The sequence below is a fragment of the Pongo pygmaeus genome, chromosome 15 (assembly GCF_028885625.2).
Source record: "Pongo pygmaeus isolate AG05252 chromosome 15, NHGRI_mPonPyg2-v2.0_pri, whole genome shotgun sequence".
Lineage (NCBI taxonomy): Eukaryota > Metazoa > Chordata > Mammalia > Primates > Hominidae > Pongo > Pongo pygmaeus.
Genome location: NC_072388.2, coordinates 49,412,542 through 49,437,521, shown reverse-complemented (window position 1 = coordinate 49,437,521; position 24,980 = coordinate 49,412,542). Strand labels below are relative to the sequence as shown.

The 24,980-nt window shown below is 39.7% G+C and overlaps 1 protein-coding gene across 9 annotated transcripts in view; it reads left to right on the top strand.

Moving 5' to 3' along the window:
- Positions 1–24,980, top strand: part of NIN (ninein) — a 110,600-nt gene that overhangs the window by 62,690 nt on the left and 22,930 nt on the right. For 5 of the 9 annotated variants that reach the window (XM_054447653.2, XM_063651219.1, XM_054447652.2 and 2 more), the window contains 12 exons: positions 1,039–1,149; positions 1,533–1,622; positions 3,709–3,847; positions 5,698–5,819; positions 7,236–7,738; positions 8,958–11,096; positions 12,709–12,834; positions 12,944–13,013; positions 14,839–15,054; positions 19,478–19,591; positions 23,280–23,402; positions 24,107–24,220. In XM_054447653.2, the coding sequence (XP_054303628.2) occupies positions 1,039–1,149; positions 1,533–1,622; positions 3,709–3,847; positions 5,698–5,819; positions 7,236–7,738; positions 8,958–11,096; positions 12,709–12,834; positions 12,944–13,013; positions 14,839–15,054; positions 19,478–19,591; positions 23,280–23,402; positions 24,107–24,220 (3,867 nt within the window). The remainder of the gene's footprint in view (positions 1–1,038; positions 1,150–1,532; positions 1,623–3,708; positions 3,848–5,697; positions 5,820–7,235; positions 7,739–8,957; positions 11,097–12,708; positions 12,835–12,943; positions 13,014–14,838; positions 15,055–19,477; positions 19,592–23,279; positions 23,403–24,106; positions 24,221–24,980) is intronic. The other 4 variants (XM_054447658.2, XM_054447659.2, XM_054447655.2 and 1 more) reach the window with 3 other exon arrangements.

The window sequence follows — 24,980 nt, the reverse complement described above, 5'->3', positions numbered from 1 at the left end:
TTACATCTTTAAACCAAAATAAATTTATAAATTAAATATAAACCAAATCATAATATCAATAAATTGATTTTAGAGTCACTCTACTGTTTTTTGTTTTTTTGTTTTTTTTTTTGAGACAGAGTCTTGTTGTGTCTCCCAGGCTGGAGTGCAGTGGCGCAATCTCCACTCACTGCAAGCTCTGCCTCCCGGGTTCACACCATTCTCCCACCTCAGCCTCCCAAGTAGCTGGGACTACAGGCGCCCGCCACCATGCCTGGCTAATTTTTTATATTTTTAGTAGAGACGGGGTTTCACTGTGTTAGCCAGGATGGTCTTGATCTCCTGACCTCGTGATCCACCTGCCTCGGCCTCCCAAAGTGCTGGGATTACTGGTGTGAGCCACTGTGCCTGGCCTAGAGTTACTCTACTTTTTATACTTTTTCTGAGTTCTCTTTTGCTGGCAGCTGAACAAGGTATTTTGTAATCATTTTCTTTCATTTGTCAATATTACGTATTAAGAATATTTTCATATTCTACTGTAGTGCTGTCCAATAGATACACATATGTGGCCTGCATTATAATTTCAGTTTGCAACTAGCCACATTGAAAGGTGAAAAGAAACAGGTGAAACTAATTTCAAATAATCTTGTTTAATCCAGTATCTCTAAAACGTTATCATTTTGACACATTATCAGTATACAAAAAATATTACTGAGCTATTTTACATTTTGGGGCTATTCAAAGTCTGGTGTCTATTTTAAACTTACAGTTTGTACTAGACACACTTCAAGGGCTTAGTACCCAGTATGGCTACTAGCAGCTACCTGTTTTGGACAGCACAGTTCTACGTGGTCAGAAACAAAAGGGCAAACTCATTTTGTTGTTATAAAATAGATATCAACCTTTTATATTTACTTTTGCCTCCTGTAGTCTACTATAGCTTTTAAGATAGATAAACATCTTTAATCGACAGTACTGATTTATGCTGTATATAAAATAGTACCAGAGTTTGCTGATTTCTTAATCTGTACCACATTTAATTTCCCCATACTTGTTCAGGAAAACAGTCGTCTGGAAAATGAGCTTCTGGAAAATGCAGAGAAGTTGGCAGAATATGAGAATCTGACAAACAAACTTCAGAGAAATTTGGAAAATGTGTTAGCAGAAAAGGTAAACCTGTTCAAATCTCATTTCCTGATAGGCAGCCTACTTTATGTAGTTTACTCAAAAGAACAGAAGCAATGCCACCAGAACATTTTTATTAGGGAATTACTGGGGTAGCTAAAGGGTGCTCTAACTTTTGTAGGGATATAATTTACTAAGCTGGTTATGAAGGAGAACATTGCCTGGCACTGAGAAATGATCCCTGTGTTCATTGAACACGTCACTCTAGTGCATTCTCGCCATCATCCAGTTGGTGGTGTTCATGCTTACATGTCGCATTCCTATCATACTCAAGAGACTGGGTGAATACCAGAAACTGGGCCTTTGCTGTGTTGGGTCAAAGAAGGGCACTCGGGAAAAATGACAGCTTTGCCCTTTTCCCCTTCTAGTTTGGTGACCTCGATCCTAGCAGTGCTGAGTTCTTCCTGCAAGAAGAGAGACTGACACAGATGAGAAATGAATATGAGCGGCAGTGCAGGGTAGGTAGACAAAGAGAACTGAGTAAGTGCAGGAGTGCCTGGGTTCAGACCCCAGCTTCCCCGTTCCCTAGCTCTGTGACCCTAAGCAAGTCACTTCATCTGTGGGTACTTCCATTCCTCATGCATAAAATGGTAAAAATAAAAGTACCCACCACAAAAGGTTGTAGCAAAAATTCCATCAGTGAGTATATGTAAAGTGCTTAGAGCAGAGCCAAGGATAGAGTAAGCACTTACAGAAATGTTAGCTATTAACATTATTATTCAAAAATTAGCCTTTCCTGATTGATCATTACAGATCTAATCTGATGTGATTTGGTTTTGTCCTGTGGGTTTTTTTTTTCTGAATACATTTTTTACTCTATTTATTTATAAAATGCAAATGAAACAGAAAACCACTCAAGTCTTAGCTAGTAAATCATTCCCAATTTCTGCCAGGAGAGATGGAAACATTTTTACAAATAACAAGAATCTTTGACTTAAAAAAAATTCCCCTGAAGTTAGGAATTTGAATTTTTTTCTTAAACCAGAAACACGTGTTTATTTTAATGAGACAAATATAACTGAGTTCCAGCTACTTAGATAAAAAGTTTAATTGTGCAGAGATGAGTAAAACAATCATATTATGAAGTTACTTGCAGCCCTCCTTTTCAGGAAATATACATACATGGTTAAGAAAACATTTCTACTGCTTTTATAATTAAATTTTAGCTCTGGTTCTAATTAAATAGAGGTATTTTCTAAATGTCTTTACATTTAATGAATTCATCAGTAAAATCTGTCAGCTCTACTTTCAGAAATTCCCCCAGTTCATCCACTTGTTTTCTTTCTTACTTTTTTTAAGACGGAATCTAGCTCTGTCACCCAGGCTGGAGTACGGTGGTGTGATCTCCACTCACTGCAACCTCCACCTCCTGGGTTCAAGCAATTCTCCTGCCTCAGCCTCCCGAGTAGCTGCGATTACAGGTGTCTGCCACAACGCCTAATTTTTTTTTTTTTTAAGTAGAGATAGGGTTTCACCATGTTGGCCAGGCTGGTCTTGAACTCCTGACGTCAGGTGATCCGCCCACCCAGCCTCATCCACTTGTTTTCTTAACAGCTTTATACACGATATGTTTTACCCATTGAAGATATAAATTCAGTCTTTTGTTGTATTGACAGAATTGTGCAAACATCACCGCATTCAATTTTAGAACATTTTCATCACCCCAGGAAGAAACCCCTGCTCCACTTAGCCATAATCTCTCCCAAGCCCCCCAGCTCTAGGCAATTATTAGTGTACTTTCTGTCTCTACAGATTTGCATATTCTATACATTTCATATAAATGGAATCTTAAAACATTAGCCCTTGTGACCGGCTTCCTTCATTTAACATGTTTTTAAAGTTCATCCATGTTGTAGCATGTATCAGTTCATTTCTTGAATAATATTCCATTGTGTAGATATACCACATTTTGTTTATTCATTCACCAGTGAATGGACATTTGGGGGGTTTTGGCTATTATGAATAATGCAGCTATGAAAATTTGTGTGCAAGTTTTTGTGTGGCATATATCTAGGAGTAGAATTGCTAGGTTATATGGTAACCCTATGTTTAACCTTTTTAGGAACTGCTAAACTTGCAAAGTGGTTGCACTGTTTTATATTCTCACTAGTATGATAGTTCCAATTTCTCCACTTCTTCACCAACAGTCATTATTGTATGTCTTTTTGATTCTAGCCACCCTAGTAAGTGTGAAATGGTATCTTATTGTGGCTTTGATTTGTATTTCCCTGACAGGTAATGATATTGAGTATCTTTTACATATATGTATTAGTCATCTGTATATCATCATTAGAGAAATATCAATTCAGATCATTTGCCCATTTTTAAAATTGTCTTATTATTGAGCTATAATAGTCTTTATATATTCTAGTTACAAGTCCCTTATCAGATACTTAATTTGCAAAACATTTCTGCTTTCTTCATAGTGTCCTTTGAAGCACAAAAGATTTTGTTTTGATGATATCCAGTTTATCTTTTTTGTTGCTGTTGTTGCTTATGCTTTTGGTGTCACATCTAAGACCTGTGTTGGTTTTTAAATCCCAGGTACTACAAGACCAAGTAGATGAACTCCAGTCTGAGCTGGAAGAATATCGTGCACAAGGCAGAGTGCTTAGGCTTCCGTTGAAGAACTCACTGTCAGAAGAACTTGATGCTAACAGCGGTGCCATTGAGCCCAACCACGGTAAACACATTCGGACAGGCTGTAGATAAAGCCTTTACCCTTGTTTTTAGAACCATGGTTCAATATAAAATTGCAAAACTTTGGCAACTTGAAAAAAGAAAAAAAAAAAAAAGAATTTGGCCATACTCTTTTCTTGAGCTGTTTCACTTGTGGTCTGGTTTTTCATTTGTCCTTGAAGTTTTTATGAGAACATTTCCATCTGATTTTGATATGCATCAACAAAGGAATGGAAGAATCAAACCACAAGGGTATTTGCTTTGTTAACAAAACAAACAAAAAACTGGCTGCAAATCTGGGAATCCAGGCCTTGGGAGTATTAGAATTTAGACACTGAGCTATTGCTGTTCTCTTCGAAGAGAGTGCCTAACTCATATGAAGATGGTTTTGGAGAGCAGGCCAGCCAGAAACTACAGAATCCATAACTGGTTTTCTTATACTCACTGTGCTGAATGTCTATATTGCCTCAGCAGAACAAAGAAGATAAATAAGGGCTGGCCTCCTGGGCCTTTGAGGAAGATTTTGAGTGGCAAGTTTGGAAGGCAGAGTTTGGGAGCCTCCCACATTAACTATGAGCTCCTTTGCTCTCTCCTGATAGCCTACCTCTTTTCTCGGGGGTGTTGAGTTTAAATTTCAGAGACAGCTCATAATCAGTTATTCTGTTATAAATAACTTTCCCCAGTGCTACTGGGGATAGGAGTGTCGTTCTTACACAGGTTGTTTATTCCTCCTCTTACTGCAGAATAATTAACAGATTGGGGAGGGAGGAGATGAAGAGGCCTTAAGACCTCCCCTCTGATTCTTAGCTCATTCTAGTCTGAGGATCTCATAATATGATATATCTCGGCAGCTGTTATGGACTTTTCCATAGATGGCCAAGTGTTGGGGTTGTTCCTCATGAGGACATTAAGCTGTACCATCGTGGTGTGGCTCACACCCTGGGTGTTACTTCTCAGTTGGGAATATGCCATCAAATATGAAGAGAAGACCCAAAGCAAGACTGCCCGTTGCAGCTGCTAGACCTATACCCAAGAAAAGTTCCTTTCTTCCATCTGCCTGTGTATCCCCACATACAAAGCTATTTTGGGTCCCACTGCCTTAAGAGATTAGTCATAATCTTTTCTTCTGTGTACAAGCTCAGCCCCCAACTTATGCTTCACATTTTCAGTGTCATTCTCAGTCATCATCGTGGGCAGTTGCAGAGATGAGCTCATGCATGAGTTAAGAACTTCTACCCACAACTGCCTGTATCCTGGTTCCTAACCTATGTCCTATTTTTTAAAATTTTAGCTGATAATTTAAAATGGGGATCTACCCACACTCCAGGAAATTCGTAGGAAATAGCCAGTCTTCTGTAATGTTGAGTGATGGGTTGTGGATAGTGTGACCCATGAAGCTAACTCCTCAGGGCATAGCAACAAGTATGCTGGCCTTTCATTTTCCTGCCACATTGTCATTCAGTATTTGTTGGATGGGTAGGAGTCTGGTTGGTTTGACCAAACTACCTCATGCTATTACCTCAATTTGCAGCATTTGCATTAGGAGGTAGCCACCTTTAAGCAACAATTTCCACATCCCCCCCACCACCTACTATTCTACAAGATGGATTCTATTAAGGTTTTTTCCACTGCCTGTACATGAAAGAATCTGTTCACCTTCATTTCTTCTTGTTTGCCCTAATGCTTGAAAAGAGAAAAGACTTCTCTTGGCCTCTGTTATTTCCTGTTAGTTCACATCTCTGGTCATTCAGGCTGAAAATTATTCCTTAGTTAAACTGGATGTCCCTCCTCAGATGCCACATTGTGTTGTTGAAAGAACCTGCTGCAGAATCAATGAGTCCCATGTGTTTTCAGGGCTCAGTTCTGAAGAATGCAATCCATTGAATATGAGCATTGAGGCAGAGCTGGTCATTGAACAGATGAAAGAACAACATCACAGGGACATATGTTGCCTCAGACTGGAGCTCGAAGATAAAGTAAGTCCTTCCCACCAATCCACTTCTCTAATTTCTTTTGGCTCTGACAGCCTTATGTGTGTAGGGCATTTCCAACTCTTTTTTCTCATAGAGCAGCACATTCTATGTTGGGAACCCACATCCTCAGGATGGTTTTGTAGGCTGACAGCAAGGCCCTTTTTTTCTGGAGAGTTTCTCCAAAATGTAATATCTTCAGCCCTGGCAATCACGGAACTTGAGCTTGAAACCCATTATATTATCTCCCAATTTCTTTTTTAAAAACATCTCAGTGAAACCAAAAAAAGCCCTTTGATGTTGCATTGCCTACTAAATTAGGTACAAGTTGTGAACCTTGGCCTCTAAACTCTTCACCATGAGGCTTCAACTTACGTTTCCAGTCTTCTCTTACACCATTCTTTTGAGTTACCTTATCCTCCAGCTAAATTGGGTAGTTCCCAGTTGTCCATCAAACTCTGTCCTCTTTTGCTTGTGCTGTTACAAACTATGTTGATATGAGTTTCTTTCTGCCTCTCGAAAATCTACTTACCCCTCAGGATTTATATCTAATGCTGCCTCTTGCATGAAGCCATTCTTGAATTTCTCCAACGAAAATGTGATTTTTTTTCCCTCCTTTGAATCCCTGGGTTACATTGTAGCTCTTTTTCTATACCTTTTATTTTCTGCCTCCTACTGTACTTATAGTTGTCATATCCATGTCTAGACTGGTTTCTCCTGGATAGCAGGGACCATATCTTACCCAGCGCTGTGTTCTGAGGCCTGCAAGTACCTGATAGGTGTTCAATTAATATTTGAATTTAATTAAGTATTTTAAGACCCAGCAGGGTACAGTGGCTTACGCCTGTAATCTCAACATTTTGAGAGGTCGAGGTGGGCATACCAGTTGAGCCTAGGAGTTCAAGACCAGTCTGGGCAACATGGGGAGACCCCATCTCTACCAAAAAAAAAAAAAAATTAGGGCATGGTGGTGTGTGCCTTTAGTCCCAACTACTCAGGAGGCTGAGGTGGGAGGATTGCTTGAGCCCAGGAGATGGAGATTTCAGTGAGCCATAATTACGCCACTGCACTCCAGCTTGGGTGACAGAGTGAGAACCTGTCTCAAAAAATATATATGTTTCAAGACTGAAGTTTACAGTTGGAAAGAATGCATGGGAAGACAGAGGGTATCTGTGTAATGGCTGCTCAGTTCTTATAAAGTTGTTTAGACATTAATAAAATTCAGCCACTTAAAAGAGATGTGTAAACCATGCCTGATTTAAATATCTTGCTTAAAGTGTTGAATTCAGTTACTTTAAAACAAGATAGGGAGATAAGAAATGTCTTGTAGGAAAAAAAAAAAAAGTACTTGCTGCTCCATCACTTCACTTTCAGTGACCTTGAGCTGAGTAATCTTGTAGTGGTGTCACTCTCTGCCTTCAGGTGCGCCATTGTGAAAAGCAGCTGGATGAAACCGTGGTCAGCTGCGAGAAGGCACAGGAGAACATGAAGCAAAGGCATGAGAACGAAATGCACACCTTAGAAAAACAAATAAGTGACCTTAAAAATGAAATTGCTGAACTTCAGGGGCAAGCAGCAGTGCTCAAGGAGGCATATCATGAGGCTACTTACAGGCATGAGGAGGAGAAAAAACAACTGCAAGTGAAGCTTGAGGAGGAAAAGACTCACCTGCAGGAGAAGCTGAGGCTGGAACATGAGATGGAGCTCAAGGCTAGACTGACACAGGCTCAAGCAAGCTTTGAGCGGGAGAGGGAAGGCCTTCAGAGTAGCGCCTGGACAGAAGAGAAGGTGAGAGGCTTGACTCAGGAACTAGAGCAGTTTCACCAGGAGCAGCTCACAAGCCTGGTGGAGAAACACACTCTTGAGAAAGAGGAGTTAAGAAAAGAGCTCTTGGAAAAGCACCAAAGGGAGCTTCAGGAGGGAAGGTAAGAAAGTGAAGGGAAATGGAGCTACCTGGGGCACCATCCCTCGGGGCATTAGAAGTGCCAGTTGTGGCTGGGTGCAGTGGCTCACGCCTGTAATCCCAGCACTTTGGGAGGCTGAGGTGGGCGGATCACGAGGTCAGGAGATCGAGACCTGGCTAACACGGTGAAACCCCGTCTTTACTAAAAATACAAAAAAAAATTAGCCGGGCGTGGTGGCGGGCGCCTGTAGTCCCAGCTATTCGGAAGGCTGAGGCAGGAGAATGGCGTGAACCCGGGAGGCGGAGCTTGCAGTGAGCCGAGATTGCGCTACTGCACTCCAGCCTGGGTGACAGAGCAAGACTCCGTCTCAAAAAAAAGTGCCAGTCGCTTAAGAGACGGAGAAATCAGAAGGCATAGTAGCCCATTGATTGAGTAGATTCTTTTAAATATTTTTTACTGTTTTTGCCATTGTTTTGATGGGAACCTACCTTGGGATGATTGGAACTGTTTTTATTTTGTTACGTTTGTAAAAGAGGAAAGTATTCCTCGTATTAAGATTTATTCTACTTTATAAGGCTCAAGAGGAGGGTAAGATTATCCCAAAAGTGGTTCCTTCCTAGTTCAATCCGGTTGCTTTCTGAGAAAAGCTATTAATAAACTGGATTCCAGGCAAGGTTACATTGCCTCCCAGAGTTAAGAAACAGCACTCCGTGCTTACCTTCCTCATGTGAAATCCCTGGTTTATTTGAGGGCTTTGTTTCATCACACCCTGATTGACTTGGTGCTACTTCGTTAAGTAAGAAGCAAAAGCAGAATGAATTTGTTACTATGTGTCATTTATGTGACTGATATCCTATAATGCATGCTTAATTAAAATGAAGGAATGGTATATATTTCCCAAGTTAGGGATTAGATTAATATACATTTGGTCATTTGTCTTTGGTTTAAAAATCCATAAACAAATACATCCGGGAGTATGCCAGAGAAATTAGTTTCTAAGATTTCCCCTTAACTCCAGAGAGAGGTAAGTCTTTTAAATGAATTATGGCTGCCAGTCTTAGCTTTCAGAAATGAGATCCCTTTCCAGTATAAATGAATCACATAGGAGTAAGTTAAGACCACTTTTAGGGAGTATTTCAGTTGTTTGCTCAGCAGCTTTCTCAGTGCATGGGAAAATGGTTTTTGTTTGCTTCTGGAGTTGGCGGCAGTTTCAATAATGCTGTATGTTGACTATATTTAGGGAAAAAATGGAAACAGAGTGTAATAGAAGAACCTCTCAAATAGAAGCCCAGTTTCAGTCTGATTGTCAGAAAGTCACTGAGAGGTGTGAAAGCGCTCTGCAAAGCCTGGAGGGGCGCTACCGCCAAGAGCTGAAGGATCTCCGGGAACAGCAGCGCGAGGAGAAATCCCAGTGGGAATTTGAGAAGGACGAGCTCACCCAGGAGTGTGCGGAAGCCCAGGAGCTGCTGAAAGAGACTCTTAAGAGAGAGAAAGCAACTTCTCTGGTCATGACCCAGGAGAGAGAGATGCTGGAGAAAACATACAAAGAACATTTGAACAGCATGGTCGTCGAGAGAGAGCAGCTACTCCAAGACCTGGAAGACCTAAGAAATGTATCTGAAACCCAGCAAAGCCTGCTGTCTGACCAGATACTTGAGCTGAAGAGCAGTCACAAAAGAGAACTGAGGGAGCGTGAGGAGGTCCTGTGCCAGACAGGGGCTTCGGAGCAGCTGGCCAGCCAGCGGCTGGAAAGACTAGAAATGGAACATGACCAGGAAAGGCAGGAAATGATGTCCAAGCTTCTAGCCATGGAGAACATTCACAAAGCGACCTGTGAGAAAGCAGATCGAGAAAGAGCTGAGATGAGCACAGAAATCTCCAGACTTCAGAGTAAAATAAAGGAAATGCAGCAGGCAGCATCTCCTCTCTCCACACTTCAGAGTGGTTGCCAGGTGATAGGAGAGGAGGAGGTGGAAGGAGATGGAGCCCTGTCCCTGCTTCAGCAAGGGGAGCAGCTGTTGGAAGAAAATGGGGACGTCCTCTTAAGCCTGCAGAGAGCTCATGAACAGGCAGTGAAGGAAAATGTGAAAATGGCTACTGAAATTTCTAGATTGCAACAGAGGCTACAAAAGTTAGAGCCAGGGTTAGTAATGTCTTCTTGTTTGGATGAGCAAGCTACTGAGTTTTTTGGAAATACTGCGGAACAAACAGAGCCGTTTTTACAGCAAAACCGAACGAAGCAAGTAGAAGGTGTGACCAGGCGGCATGTCCTAAGTGACCTGGAAGATGATGAGGTCCGGGACCTGGGAAGTACAGGGACGATCTCTGTTCAGAGACAGGAAGTCAAAATAGAGGAGTCTGAAGCTTCAGTGGAGGGTTTTTCCGAGCTTGAAAACAGTGAAGAGAGCAGGACTGAATCCTGGGAGCTGAAGAATCAGATTAGTCAGCTTCAGGCACAGCTAATGATGTTATGTGCGGACTGTGATCGAGCTTCTGAAAAGAAACAGGACCTACTTTTTGATGTTTCTATGCTAAAAAAGAAACTGAAGATGCTTGAGAGAATCCCTGAGGCTTCTCCCAAATATAAGCTGTTGTATGAAGATATGAGCCGAGAAAATGACTGCCTTCAGGAAGAGCTGAGAATGATGGAGACACGCTATGATGAGGCACTAGAAAATAACAAAGAACTCACTGCAGAGGTTTTCAGGTTGCAGGATGAGCTGAAGAAAATGCAGGAAGTCACTGAAACATTCCTTAGCCTGGAAAAGAGTTACGATGAGGTCAAAATAGAAAATGAGGAGCTGAATGTTCTGGTTTTGAGACTTCAAGGCAAGATTGAGAAGCTTCAGGAAAGCGTGGTCCAGCGGTGTGACTGCTGCTTATGGGAAGCCAGTTTAGAGAACCTGGAAATCGAACCTGATGGAAATATACTCCAGCTCAATCAGACACTGGAAGAGTGTGTGCCCAGGGTTAGGAGTGTACATCATGTCATAGAAGAATGTAAGCAAGAAAACCAGTACCTTGAGGGGAACACACAGCTCTTGGAAAAAGTAAAAGCACATGAAATTGCCTGGTTACAAGGAACAATTCAGACACATCAAGAAAGGCCAAGATTACAGAATCAAGTTATACTGGAGGAAAACACTACTCTCCTAGGCTTTCAAGACAAACATTTTCAGCGTCAGGCCACAATAGCAGAGTTAGAACTGGAGAAAACAAAGTTACAGGAGCTGACTAGGAAGTTGAAGGAGAGAGTCACTATTTTAGTTAAGCAAAAAGATGTACTTTCTCAAGGAGAAAAGGAGGAAGAGCTGAAGGCAATGATGCATGACTTGCAGATCACGTGCAGTGAGATGCAGCAAAAAGTTGAACTTCTGAGGTAATGTATGTACCTTCTAGATGTCACGAATCCCACAGAGCACCTCACCAGATCTAACGTCCACTGTTTGCCGTGCCTAGAGAAACTAACCTCATAGTTTTCAAGAAGAGAGCAGTACTCTCTAGACTTCCTTCTGCTTCTGTGCCGTATTAACAAATAAAATAACCTTGTTTAGGAGGCATTCCCTTCCTCTGTAGCAAACAAATGTTCATATGGGGTATGAAAGTTCACAATGGCGAGTGTTTGCTGTTTAACCACGTGCATCCTCAATGTACCTCTTTAACTTTTTTCTAGCACTTATTTCATTTGGATGGATAGGGATTTTTTTTTTTTTTTTTTTGCTAAGTGTTACTTTCCTCATTTTGAGGAAACATGTTTTATACAAATGAATGACTTTTTGTGTATTATTAACTTAGTAGATAAGAACTCACTTCTTAATGCTAATATAGAAAAAATGTTCTGTCTTTATAGTTTTGTACTCATATCACTTGAAGCACATGCTGATAACCCATAAACAGGGCAAATGGCCAGGCACCATGGCTTAAACGCCTGCAATCTCAACTGTTTGGGAGGCCAAGGCAAGAGGATTTCTTGAGGCCAGGAGTTTCCAGATGAGCCTAGGGAACATAGCAAGACTGCCTCTACAGAAAAATAAAAAAATGTTTGCTGGGCGTGGTGGTGCACACCTGTGGTCCCAGCTACTTGGGAGGCCGAGGTGGGAGGGTTGCTTGAGCTCGAGAGGTCAAAGCTGCAGTGACCCATGATCATGCCATTGCACTCCGGACTGGGTGACAGAGTGAGACCCTGTCTCTTTAAAAAAAAAAAAAAAAAAAAGAAAAAAAAACAGTGGAAATTTATCTTAGAACATATAATTTGAGGAGCCTCCAGATTCTAATAAATATGCTTGAAAAGCAGAGATACAAGTAGAATTAATTTGAACCACTGCCCACTTGACATTGTAAAATATAATTGCATAGTCTTCTAGCAAATTTGGTTTTTCAAAAAAAAAAAAAACTTGTAAACTATTACAGGATGTCTGAAATGTCTCTGAAATAATTTAATTCTAAATGTAGTTTTTCCTCTTCTTCAGACCATTTTTAGTCCTAAAAATCAGAATATAATGAGATGAATAAAATCACAAACTAAACAGTGTACATATTTCACTGTGGCCCTTTGATTTACACAGAGAATTTTCTTTTCCTAGGTACCCAGGGGCCTAAAACTAAGCTAATATAGCTTTGTAACGTGGCTTATGTGTATTCAGAACAGGTAGGACTTGAGACTGAGATAAATGAAGTCATTTGCTCAAAGCAGTATGCTTGCCATTGAGAAAAATCAACAACCAGAATGAGCATTGAGTCTCGATTCATTTCTCCAGGCTTAAGAGTTTTTTTGCTATACTTCTCTAACATCTTTTAGTGAAATTCTTACTTCCCAAAAGAAATGTGTCAATATGTCATAACTCGATTTCCAGATACTAAGAGACTACTAATTTAGACTTTTCTTTTTAACTGGCATTGAATACTCATCCTTTTGGAAGTTACTAAAAAATATTTTCCAAAGATGCCAGATGACTGCCTTGTAACTATTTTTTTCAATCTCTGTGCTTCAGATATGAATCTGAAAAGCTTCAACAGGAAAATTCTATTTTGAGAAATGAAATTACTACTTTAAATGAAGAAGATAGCGTTTCTAACCTGAAATTAGGGACATTAAATGGATCTCAGGAAGAAATGTGGTAAGACGTATACTTACATTTTCCTAAGACATTTTTGCAAAGACTAAAATTCTTTTACATCAGCTTTTAAAGCCTAACCATTAAATTTTATTTTCATCATTCCTTTTAGGCAAAAAATGGAAACTGTAAAACAAGAAAATGCTGCAGTTCAGAAGATGGTTGAAAATTTAAAGAAGCAGGTAAGGAAATACTTAATATTTCTCAATGTTTTTTGATTCCAAAATTTTCCCGTTTTTTGAAATTTATAAATTTACAGCACACAGTAATGAATAGCATATAGCTAAGGATGGTAAGGTTGTAAATTCTGAATTTGAAAATGGAAACTTACTTCATACTGACTCTACACTAGCTTCCTGTTTTATGTTAAATAATGTATATATTATTCTAGGCCCTAAGTGCTTGATAAAGCTTTATAATCAGCAGAATTGTGGAGGTGATACCTCTCAAACCATACCTACAAAATATTAGCTCTAGCCCCTGTGCAGTTTCAGTTAATGTTAGCCCTTCCTTTTTCCTCACCATGATTGAAAGCAGAAAGTTAAGGGCAGAATTTCACATATACAGAATGCCAGCTAATCAGCATATCATTTCACAGAATTACATTTTATTCAGATAGCTGGTGCCATTCAGTGTTCAATTTGTATAATCTTACAACATGCAGTTATAAAAAGGGAAGGCCATTTAAGAATCTGTCTGAAGCAGTCAAAAGACAAGGACATATTGGGAAAGAGTATTTTCAGCACTTGAAATAGACAAGGTGTTAACATCCAAAATGTATTTTGGACTCTTACAAATAAATGGGAAAATCCAGTTGAAATATAGGCCATCTGTATGAATGGTCAAGTCACAGAAAAAAAAAATACAAAAGATGGTTAGCCTTATTAGTGATTAGAGAAGTGCAAATTCAATAAGCATCTTTTTTTAACCTATTGAATTAGCAAAAAGTAAAGATTGATATCTAGTATTTAAAAGGATGTGAGGAAATGACTGTGCCCATGCATTGTTGTTAGGATTATAAGGTGGTAGCACTGTGAGGAAGACATATTGGAGATATCTGTTGAAACAGTAATGAATATATATCTATATACAGATCTTCTAACCCAGCAATCCTACTTCTAAAAAATAATTCTAAATACAAAATGCTACCACGTATAAATGGATTTTCTAAAAGATTCATTTAAGAGAAATAATGATTTTAAAAACTTTATGTCTATCAGTGTGGGAACAGATAAATGCATTATGGAATATCTTACTACATGGAATATCCTATAGCCAGTAAAAAGTAGTATGTGGTGGTTGCTGAACACACTGACTTGGAAAGAGTCTTTTTTTTCTGGGGGACGGAGTTTCGCTCTTGTTGCCCAGGCTGGAGTGCAGTGGCGCAATCTCAGCTCACTGCAATCTTCTGCCCCCTGGGTTCAAGCAATTCTCCTGTCTCAGCCTTCCAAATAGCTGGGATTACGGGCACATGCCACCACACCCGGCTAATTTTTGTATTTTTAGTAGAGGTGGGGTTTCATCGTATTGTTCAGGCTGGTCTCGAACTCCTGACCTCAGGTGATCCTCCTGTCTCGGCGTCCCAAAGTGCTGGGATTACAGGCGTGAGCCACCGTGCTCCCCTGGAAAGAGTCTTTAAGTAAGTAGAAAAAGCAAGCTGTCCAAACATAAAATTTCCAAATTTTTGCTAAAGAGAAGAAAAGAATCTGTATGTGTGTATGGGTTCTGTATATGCATAGAAAATGATCTGGAGGGACACGTATCCAGCTGTGGACAATGGGCTCCCCTGTAGAGTGGGGTTAGACTGAGTGTCTCACTTCTTCATACGCTTGTGAATGGAATGAATTTGTAATAATGAGTGTATTATTTCTGTTTTGAAATATATATATATTTCAAACTTTATATAGAGAGGGAAAAGACAATTATGTCTCTAAATCTGTTTTTTGTTTTTTTTTTTTAGCACAAGTAGGGTAACAAGTTTTAAAAACTTATTTTAATTTTAATTAGATTTCAGAATTAAAAATCAAAAACCAGCAGTTGGATTTGGAAAATACAGAACTTAGCCAAAAGAACTCTCAAAACCAGGAAAAACTGCAAGAACTTAATCAACGTCTAACAGAAATGCTATGCCAGAAGGAAAAAGAGCCAGGAAACAGTGCATTGGAGGAACGGGAACAAGAGAAGTTTAATCTGAAAGAAGAACTGGAACGTTGTAAAGTGCAGGTATGGTCTGTAGCCACCTGACAGCTTTTTTTGAGGAAATCCCAAGAAATAGAAGAAATGTTTGTATTAAACTTCCTTAAACATAAAGCCTTAGTAATTAAAACAGTATGGTCCTGGCACATGAATAGACAAGTAGATAAGTGGAATAGAAAGGCTAGAATTAGACCCAAATACAAATGGAAACGTAGTGTATAGCCAAGGCCACTTCTCAAACCACTGGGGTAAAGATGGACTTTTAAATTAATGGTGCCTGAACAACTGAGTAGACATTTGGAAATAGATAAAATTAGACCTATATTTCATTCCATGCACAAGGATAAACTTAATTGGATTAGGAGACTAAATATAAAAAAAAAAACTATACAAATATTTGAAGAAAATACGGTGAATTTGTCTTTAACCCTGGTGTAAAGAAAGACTATTTAACTGTAACTCAAAAACCAGAGGCAATAAAAGAAAACATTGATTATGTGTTAAAAAAATGTTTACTTGGCAAAAAGATACCATAAACAAAGTTAGAAGACAGCTGACAAACTAGGAGAAAATATTCACAACATATACCACAGTGAGAAGGCCTAATATCCCTGCTAGTAAAGAACTCTTTAAAATGGAGGGAAATGGGACCAAAAATTTGATAGCAAAATGGGAGAAGCATACGAACAAATAAATCATATACAAAAGATAAAAATGGGCCAGGCGTGGTGGCTCACACCTGTAATCCCAGCACTTTGGGAGGCCAAGGCAGGAGAATAGCTTGAGCCTAGGAGTTCAAGACCAGCCTGGGCAACATAGCAAGACTCCATCTCTACAAAAAGTTTAAAAACTGGCTGGGTGTAGTGGCGCACACCTGTGGTCCTAGCTACTAAGGAAGCTGAGGCAGGAGGATCCCTTGAGGCTGTACCACTACAGTCTAGCCTGGGTGAGAACCTATCTCTAAATAATAAAATAAAATTATTAAAATGGCCCTCAAATCTATGGAAAAGTGTTCAGAATCACTCAAAATTAGAGAAACGCAAATTAAAACAACCCTGTTGTATAATTTCTCACCTATAAGACTGGCATCAATTTTAAAATATGACAGCAGACTCTGTTGGCAAGGCTGTGGGGAAACAGACTCTTTCATGCTTTGCTGGGAGAATACAAACTGATACCGCCTTTTTGTAGGTGAATTTGACAATACCTAACAAAATTACATATGTACCTAGCTTTTGCCCTGGAAATCTCACTTCTAGGAATCTACCCTAAAGATACCACCCTAACAATATGAAAACTCATATGCAGAGGGTTACTCACTGCAGCAGTGTTTCTAATTGCAAAATTGTGGAAACAACATACATGCTGGTATGTAGGAGAGTAGGTGAATAAATGTGGGGGGCATGTCCATACCATGAAGTAGTACTGTGCAGCTGTTCAAGAAAAAGGAAGAAAAGAAATCCCTATTTATATGAAATGATTTCCAAGACATACTGTTAAGTGAAAAAAGAAAAGTGCAAAAAAAGTATCTATAGAATGCCTTTGTGCGTGTAAGAAAGGGATATTAAAAAGTACATGTCCGCTCATTTGTGCAAAAGAAACACCAGAATGATAAACCAGAAACTAAAAAGGGAGGGTGGGAAAGGGATGGAACAGAGGAATGAGAATGCGCTAGAAGGGACGAGGAAGACCAGTGACACTTCTCTGAGTTTATCGTTTCGTATAGCTCTGACTCTTAGAACCATAGTAATGTTTCACATACTCTTCACTTACCCCCAAAATAAGTGCACAAGTAAAACTAATCAATATGGTAGTGGTGGGGGAAGAACCCCAAAGGGAGCACATACGTGAACAGATGAGCCTAACTGTGTTATAAATGGGCAATATAACCACACTGGGGAAGAAAACAATTATCTTAAGTAATTCAGAAATTAATATCTTGACTGGATACTATCCAGGCTAAAGACAAGATGAACTGTATCTACATGCTATGATAATCTAGTCAGTAAACAGGATTCTCATGAGAGGTATGGGTAATTCTGAAACTACTATATGTATTACTAGAATTGAACAAATAAGTAAATATGTTGTGAGCAATAAGAACTAGATTTCTCACTGTTGGAGAAGAAGTTGCAAGTGGGGCAATGGGGAATGCTAAGATGAGCCCTCTGATGTTAGATTGAGATCTGAGGTATTTGGATAAACTCATGGTTTCTAATATGTATACAAAGCTAGATAGATACAGAAACATAGATGTGTATATATGCATGGATTGCCCAGATCTTGGTTACTAAGCACCATTCTCCTATAAAAGGAACCAGCGTTCCTTGGAAAAATGATTGATTCTAGGGCTGGGGCAGAGAAAAATATAGGATAAGCCTGGAACATCTCATGGGGCCAGAAGGAAAAAGGTGTTTTAAAAAAAAAGGACGTGTCAAAAGGGCCTGTGTCCTGATGGCCAAAGCTGGAACAATTTGATCACCAAAATAAATTATAGAATAAAATAAGTATAATTATGAAATAAACATAGACTACAATAAATACCAGCCAGGTATAGTGGCTCATGCCTGCAGTCTCAGCGCTTTGTGAGGTCAAGGCAGGTGGATCACTTGAGCCCAGGAGTTTGCAACCAGCCTGGCCAACATGGTGAAACCCCGTCTCTACAAAAAAATACAAAAAAAAATTAGCAGGGCATGGTGGCATGCTCCTATAGTCCCAGCTATTCAGGAGGCTGAGGCGGGAGAATCGCTTGAGCCCGGGAGGTCGAGGCTGCAGTGAGCCAAGATTGCACCACTGCACTTCAGCCTGGGCAACAGAGTGAGACCTTGTCTCCCCACCAAAAAAATTGAATAAATAAATAAATATGAGTCCATATTGGTATAAAAATTTAAGCTGGGAGGGAAAACAACAGCTCTAATTCCAATTAATAAATGAAGAAAAAAATAGAAAATCATTAGGCACACACACCAGTAATAATAGTTGTAGACAAAATGCATTGATAGATGTTAAAATTAATAAGCAGAAGTTTGAGGAGAAATAGGATTTGTATAGTCTCAAAGTATCTCCTCCAAGAAAAAGGCAGTAATTTTACAGTGGAGAAACATGCAAAACTTACCTTAGAAATCATGAAGTCCTTGCCCATGCCTGTGTCCTGAATGGTATTGCCTAGGTTTTCTTCTAGGGTTGTTATGGTTTTGGGTCTTACGTTTAAGTCTTTAATCCATCTTGAGTTAATTTTTGTATAAAGTATAAGGAAGAGGTCCAGTTTCAGTTTTCTGCATATGGCTAGCCAGTTTTCCCAACACCATTTATTAAATAGGGAATCCTTTCCCCATTTCTTGTTTTTGTGAGGTTTGTCAAAGATCAGATGGTTGTAGATGTGTGGTGTTATTTCTGAGGCCTCTGTTCTGTTCCATTGGTCTATATATCTGTTTTGGTACCAGTGCCGTGCTGTTTTGGTTACTGTAGCCTTGTAGCAGAGTTTGAAGTCAGGTAGCGTGATGCCCCCAGCTTTGTTCTTTTTACTTAGGATTGTCTTGGTTATACAGGCTCCTTTTTTGTTCCATATGAAATTTAAAGTAGTTTTTTCTAATTCTGTGAAGAAAGTCAATGGTAGCTTGATGGGAATAGCACTGAATCTATAAATTACTTTGGGCAGTATGGCCATTTTCACGATATTGATTCTTCCTATCCATGAGCATGGAATGTTTTTCCATTTGTTTGTGTCCTCTCTTATTTCCTTGAGCAGTGGTTTGTAGTTCTCCTTGAAGAGGTCCTTCATGTCCCTTGTAAGCTGTATTCCTAGGTATTTTATTCTCCTTATAGCAATTGTGAATGGAAGTTCACTCATGATTTGGCTATCTATTATTGGTATATAGGAATGCTTGTGATTTTTGCACATTGATTTTGTATCCTGAGACTTTGCTGAAGTTGCTTATCAGCTTAAGGAGATTTGGGGCTGAGACAGTGGGGTTTTCTAAATATACAATCATATCATCTACAAACAGAGACAATTTGACTTCCTTTCTTCCTATTTGAATACCCTTTATTTCTTTCTCTTGCCTGACTGCCCTGGCCAGAACTTCCAACACTATGTTGAATAGGAGTGGTGAGAGAGGGTATCCTTGTCTTGTGCCAGTTTTCAAAGGGAATGCTTCCAGCTTTTACCCGTTATGATATTGGCTGTGGGTCTGTCATAAATAGCTCTTATTATTTGGAGATACGTCCCATCAATACCTAGTTTATTGAGTTTTTAGCATGAAGTGATGTTGAATTTTCCATGCCATATAAGTGGAAAGTCTTTTACATATAAGGATTAAAAAAAATGGTCATAAAACAGTGTCATTGAGTTCATATTATTGTTTCCTTAATATGGCTTTTTGTGAACCTGGTAAGTTTCCCCAGCCTAAATATGTATGTCTGTTATTTGACTTTTTTATTTTTCTCTTAGTCCTCCACTTTAGTGTCTTCTCTGGAGGCGGAGCTCTCTGAAGTTAAAATACAGACCCATATTGTGGAACAGGAAAACCTCCTTCTCAAAGATGAACTGGAGAAAATGAAACAGGTAAGGCTGTGTGCAGCTAAGGGGGGTTCACAGAACAATATGTACCTGGTGGGCTCCTGTTGGGCTGGTATTTCTAGCCACCAGTTGTCCTTTGTACCAAGTCCTGTCAACTAGCTTGGTAGCTGAGGACATACTGCTTGGCAAAGTTGAGGACCTAAAGTGCAAAATCCTATTTGTAAAGGCTATTGCTAATTATCCATGTGTCTAACTTATATATGTTGTACACTGTAAAACCCCCCCCTTTTTTTTTTTAAGACAGTTTCCTTCTTCCCTCTGTTGCCTAGGCTGGAGTGCAGTGGTGCGATCTCAGCTCACTGCAACCTCCGGCTCCCAGGCTCAAGCAATTCTCGTGCCTCAGCCTCCCGAGTAGCTGGGATTACAGGTGCCCACCACCACACCCAGATAATTTTTGTGTTTTTAGTAGAGGTGGGGTTTTGCCGTGTTGGCCAGGCTGGTCTCGAATTCCTGGGCTCAAGCAGTCCACCCACGTCAGCACCCTAAAGTGCTGGGATTACAGGCGTGAGCCACTGCATCCGGCCCACTCTAAAATTCTATTATCATAAATGAATCCCAAGCACTTCAGTTTAAGAAATTGTTGTTCTGTCACCCAGCCAGGTTATAAAGTAACATATGTTTGTCTAAAAGGAGGGGGACTATCTTGCTTATAACTTTTCTAATTCTGTTCACACTGATTTGTGAAGCACTGAAGAAGCTGATCCTTCTGCCTTTTTCTGTAGCAACTATGAGGCATCAGTTCTAGAGGATGATGGCATGCAGTCTTACTTATGAATGTGGCCTTCAGAAGCCTATTTCAAAGTTTCAAACAAAGGCTTAACTTTAGGCCAGGCGCAGTGGCTCATGCCTGTAATCCCAATACTTTGGGAGGCCAAGGTGGGCAGATCACTTGAGGCCGGGAATTTGAGACCAGCCTGGGCAACAGGACAAAACCATATCTCTACAAAAAAATTAGCTGGGCGTAGTGGTGTGCACCTGTAGTCCCGGCTACTCAGGAGGCTGAGATGGGTGGATCACCTGAGCTCGGGCAGTCAGTCCTCCAGTGAGCTGAGATTGCCTACTGTGCCCCTGCACTCCAGCCTGGACGACAGAATACTCTGTCTCAAAAAAGAAAGAAAGAAAGAAAAAAGGCTTAATTTTAAATATGAAAATATGAAAGAGGTCTCAACTTAAAAATTATGTCCTCTCATGGAGAAATGCATTGTTGAAAAAAAAATTTGCATCCTAAACATTGTCCTGTTTTCAGTATTTACAGGAGTCTTTCAATTGGAACAATCTTGATTTATAGTAGGAAAATTTAGTTGTTCCATTGTATTTACTTCAGCATCAGATTATGATGGCACTCAATAGAAAATTTTCTTTCTTACATCTGTCTCTTCAGCCTGTAAGCACAAAGTTGTCCTTTCCTGAATGTGGAAACATTGAGTCTATAAATCTGGTATTATGTTTATGTTGATCTGATTGACTCCTATGTGTCTTGCTTTTTTAATAGCATTATAAAACCCTCGGTATGTGTGTCTTTCATAATGCCTAGTATAGTACTGGTACTCAATAGGTGCTTTATAAGAACCTTTTCAAGTCAACTACTGCTATGCAAAATGCATGTTCTGCTGTGACTAGAGAAGTCGCCTGTCCATATAAACATAACAGAAGTTAAAACTCATAGGGCCTTTCTGTGGTGTGGTGAAGTATTCCAAGGCTGTTATTACCAACTTTATCCTAATTAACTTGAGCATCCTTTTTTCCTTGACTTTTTGAAAGCCTGTCTGTTGTTCAGCCTTTAGATGATAATGATTGGTTTCAAATTCATAGTATGGGAAATGTGTGCTTTGTGGCTTTGCTAAGCTGGAGAACAGAAGGAAAGGAGCAGAGCTAGGAGAAAAACAACATGAGGGGGATGTCATTCAGAACCTTTTTATTGCTTTTGTTTTTTTTTTTTTTAAACAGGCATTGGTATAAATAGTGAGATGAAGAAATAGTGAGCCTGGTCTGCCTTTGGTAGAAAGTTGTTTTATCAGACACCTGGATCCTTTTGGATCCCAAGAGTAGGGTAGCGTCAGCCCATCATTGCTATTATACAATGTAGACCTAGAAGGCATGTGTCACTCTGTATGATATCGTGGTTCATAGTTCACAAAGCACTTCTATGTGTGTTATCTATTGCACTGAAAGGAAACACAAATAGCATCAGCAAAAGTCACATGCCAGTTTACAGACATCCAAATTGGTATCAAGCTTTATGGATGTACGGAGGGTGGGAAGATAAAGTAGAAGGTCCTTTATTAAACCAGTGCCCAGATATTTCAAAATACATTTTCCTATATCCTTCTGACTTGTTCAGATTTGTAAGGTATGCTGGATGTGTCACCAGTTGAAGACAAGATTCAACCCTGAAAGTGTGTTTTGCCATATTATTCCTACAGCTAAATATGAAAGAATTTCAGGTTCAGGAAGTAGAAAAATGGTCGTAAAATCATAATGATAATAAAGAATTGAAGAGTCAAGTGAAATAGAGGAAAGTTAAAAACCTATGAACTATGGGAAAGGGTTAAGAAGTGTAAGAAACAGCCTCTTTAAAGCATGGGTTCTCAAATAGGGTGAAGGGGTGAGGATTGTCTGGGCACATTTTTTGTTTTCACAGCTGGAAGGTGGGGGGTTACTGGCATCTTTTGAGTAAAGCCAGAGACGCTGTGAAGCATCCTACAGTGTCCAGAATGCCCCGCGACCCCCAACTCCTGAAGAAGAATTATCCAGCCCAAAATGAGACTAGTACCAGCACTGATGTTGTAAAGGAATAAAAACAGTATTTGGTTTGTCTTGATTTCATGAAGTGGAGAGGAAAAGCCAGTATATGTTCACACCAACAACATTTTACTGGCCAGTCAGCGTAGGCACCTTCTGAAAGGAGGAGTACAGGGAACAAGCTGAAAACACGGTTTTATCTTTAAACTTGCCTTTGGATTGTTACTTGTATGTGGTTCATGCCAATTCTAGGGGTTTTTTTGTTTTGTTTTGGAGACAGAGTCTCTGTCGCCCAGCCTAGAGTGCAGTCATCTCGGCTCACTGCAGCCTCCGCCTCCCAGGTTCAAGCAATTCTCCTGCCTCAGCCTCCTGAGTAGCCAGGATTACAGGCATGCACCACCACGCCTGGCTAATTATTTTTAATAGATACAGGGTTTCACCATGTTCACCAGGCTGACCTCAAACTCCTGAGGTCAAGTGATCCTCCCCACCTTGGCTTCCCAAAGTGCTGGGATTACAGGTGTGAGCCACCCCCACAGCCCAATTCTATAGTCTTGACTGATTTTTTGAAAAACATTTTTCTAGTTAAAAGTATGAGGAAAATGTAATATGCTACATGTGTTAAATTGATGATAGAATGGCAGTATGTTATTTTACCCTGAAGGTAAAATGGAGAGCTAGGATCATTAGTTAACAATGTCTGCCTGGTTGAATCTACCTAAGCAGACATTTCAACAGTCAACTGGGGAACAGAGAGAAGCCAGAAGGGAATCCTCGAAGTTTATTATAGTCTCTGCTAGAGTTTATGTCCTCTGAAATATCTACAGATAGGCAAATAGCAGCAGCTGTGAAAATGCCCTATTTAGAAATACCCCTTTGTACTTACAGCCATGAGATGTGATGGGAGGGCTCATTTGTTTATCTCTTACAGCTGCACAGATGTCCCGATCTCTCTGACTTCCAGCAAAAAATCTCTAGCGTTCTAAGCTACAACGAAAAACTGCTGAAAGAAAAGGAAGCTCTGAGTGAGGAATTAAATAGCTGTGTCGATAAGGTAGAAGAAGTAATAAGACTTTACCATCATCATATACAATACACACCATAATGAACCTTTCTCTGTGGACAGTGGCACAGGGGCCTCCTGTGGTAGTCTGTTGTTCCAGAGTGTCCTGGAGCAGCATTTCTTTGACATTGTGACTCTAGACTTCCTGATGAAGTCTAAATTAGTTGTTTACTAATTATATTATTAAACTCGATAATATAAAATTTTTCTCATTATCATATCACAGTGCTACTTTCTGCCTCTATTTTGTTATAATATAAATTATGTGTTTAATAATCTGAGATCAATTTCATAGATAAACACTTTTTTTCTATTTTATCTTCTTTAGCAAATCCAAAAACACCACCTTTTTTCCCCACTTGCCTTAATAGATATTCTGTGTTTTCTTCCTATGGTATGCTCTTGAGATTTTTAATGGCCTTCCAGCTTACCATCTTCCACCCTTAAAACATGAGGCAATAGAAAAGAAAAATAGGAAATTTCCAAAAAGAAGCAACTCCTCAAAATTAGACGCATAAAACAGTCATTGGTTTGTCTTGATTTGGAGCCAGGGAGACCATTTCCTTTGACCTTGCCCTGCTCCCCTACATAAATAGATGGTACTTGTTCTTGACAATGTAAGTGCAGGCATATAAATTAAGGCTAGCTATGTTTGCAAAAATGCCCTCTTACCTCTTTTTCCCTTCCTGAAACAGTTGGCAAAATCAAGTCTTTTAGAGCACAGAATTGCGACGATGAAGCAGGAACAGAAATCCTGGGAACATCAGAGTGCGAGCTTAAAGTCACAGCTGGTGGCTTCTCAGGAAAAGGTACATGGACAATTCTTGTTTCATCTTCAGAGTTAGTATTCTCCTAGATCTTCCAACAGAAATCCCAGTAAAAAGAATGTTCCGGGTAGAAGTAGCGTAAGAGGGTTCCAAATGATTCAATTTGACCAATGTTTGATGTGTGTTTATAGTGTGGCAAGGCTGGGCGTGGTGGCTCACCAGCACTTTGGGAGGCCGAGATGGGCAGATCACTTGAGGTCAGGAGTTCGAGATCAGCCTGGCCAACATGGTGAAACCTCATCTCTACTAAAAATTAAAAAAAAAAAAAGCCGGGTGTGGTGGCAGGTGCCAAAAGCTGAGGCAGGAGAATTGTTTGAACCTAGGAGGCGAGGAGGCGGAGGATGCAGTGAGCCAACATCACACTAGTACACTTCAGCCTGGATGACAGAGCTAGACTCCATCTCAAAAAAAAAAAGTAAATATAGTATGACAAAATGATTTAAATAATATTTCAAATATATTGTGGCAAAATAATTTAAATGATATTTCCCTCAAAGTTTATTAATTATGAAGGCTTGAGAATAGTGCATAAAAATGACTGCTTATTCCTAATTTATAAATAGGACTTCTAAGGCAGTTTATGCCCTATTTTAAAGATCTGTATCAAAATTCCTTTTATGAATTTAAATTTTTAAAATTGGAATTTATATGCAATATTAGCATAAAATAGGATTCTTCTTTAACAGGTGAGGTCTCAGCCGGGCATGGTAGCTCACGTCTGTAATCCCAGCACTTTGGGAGG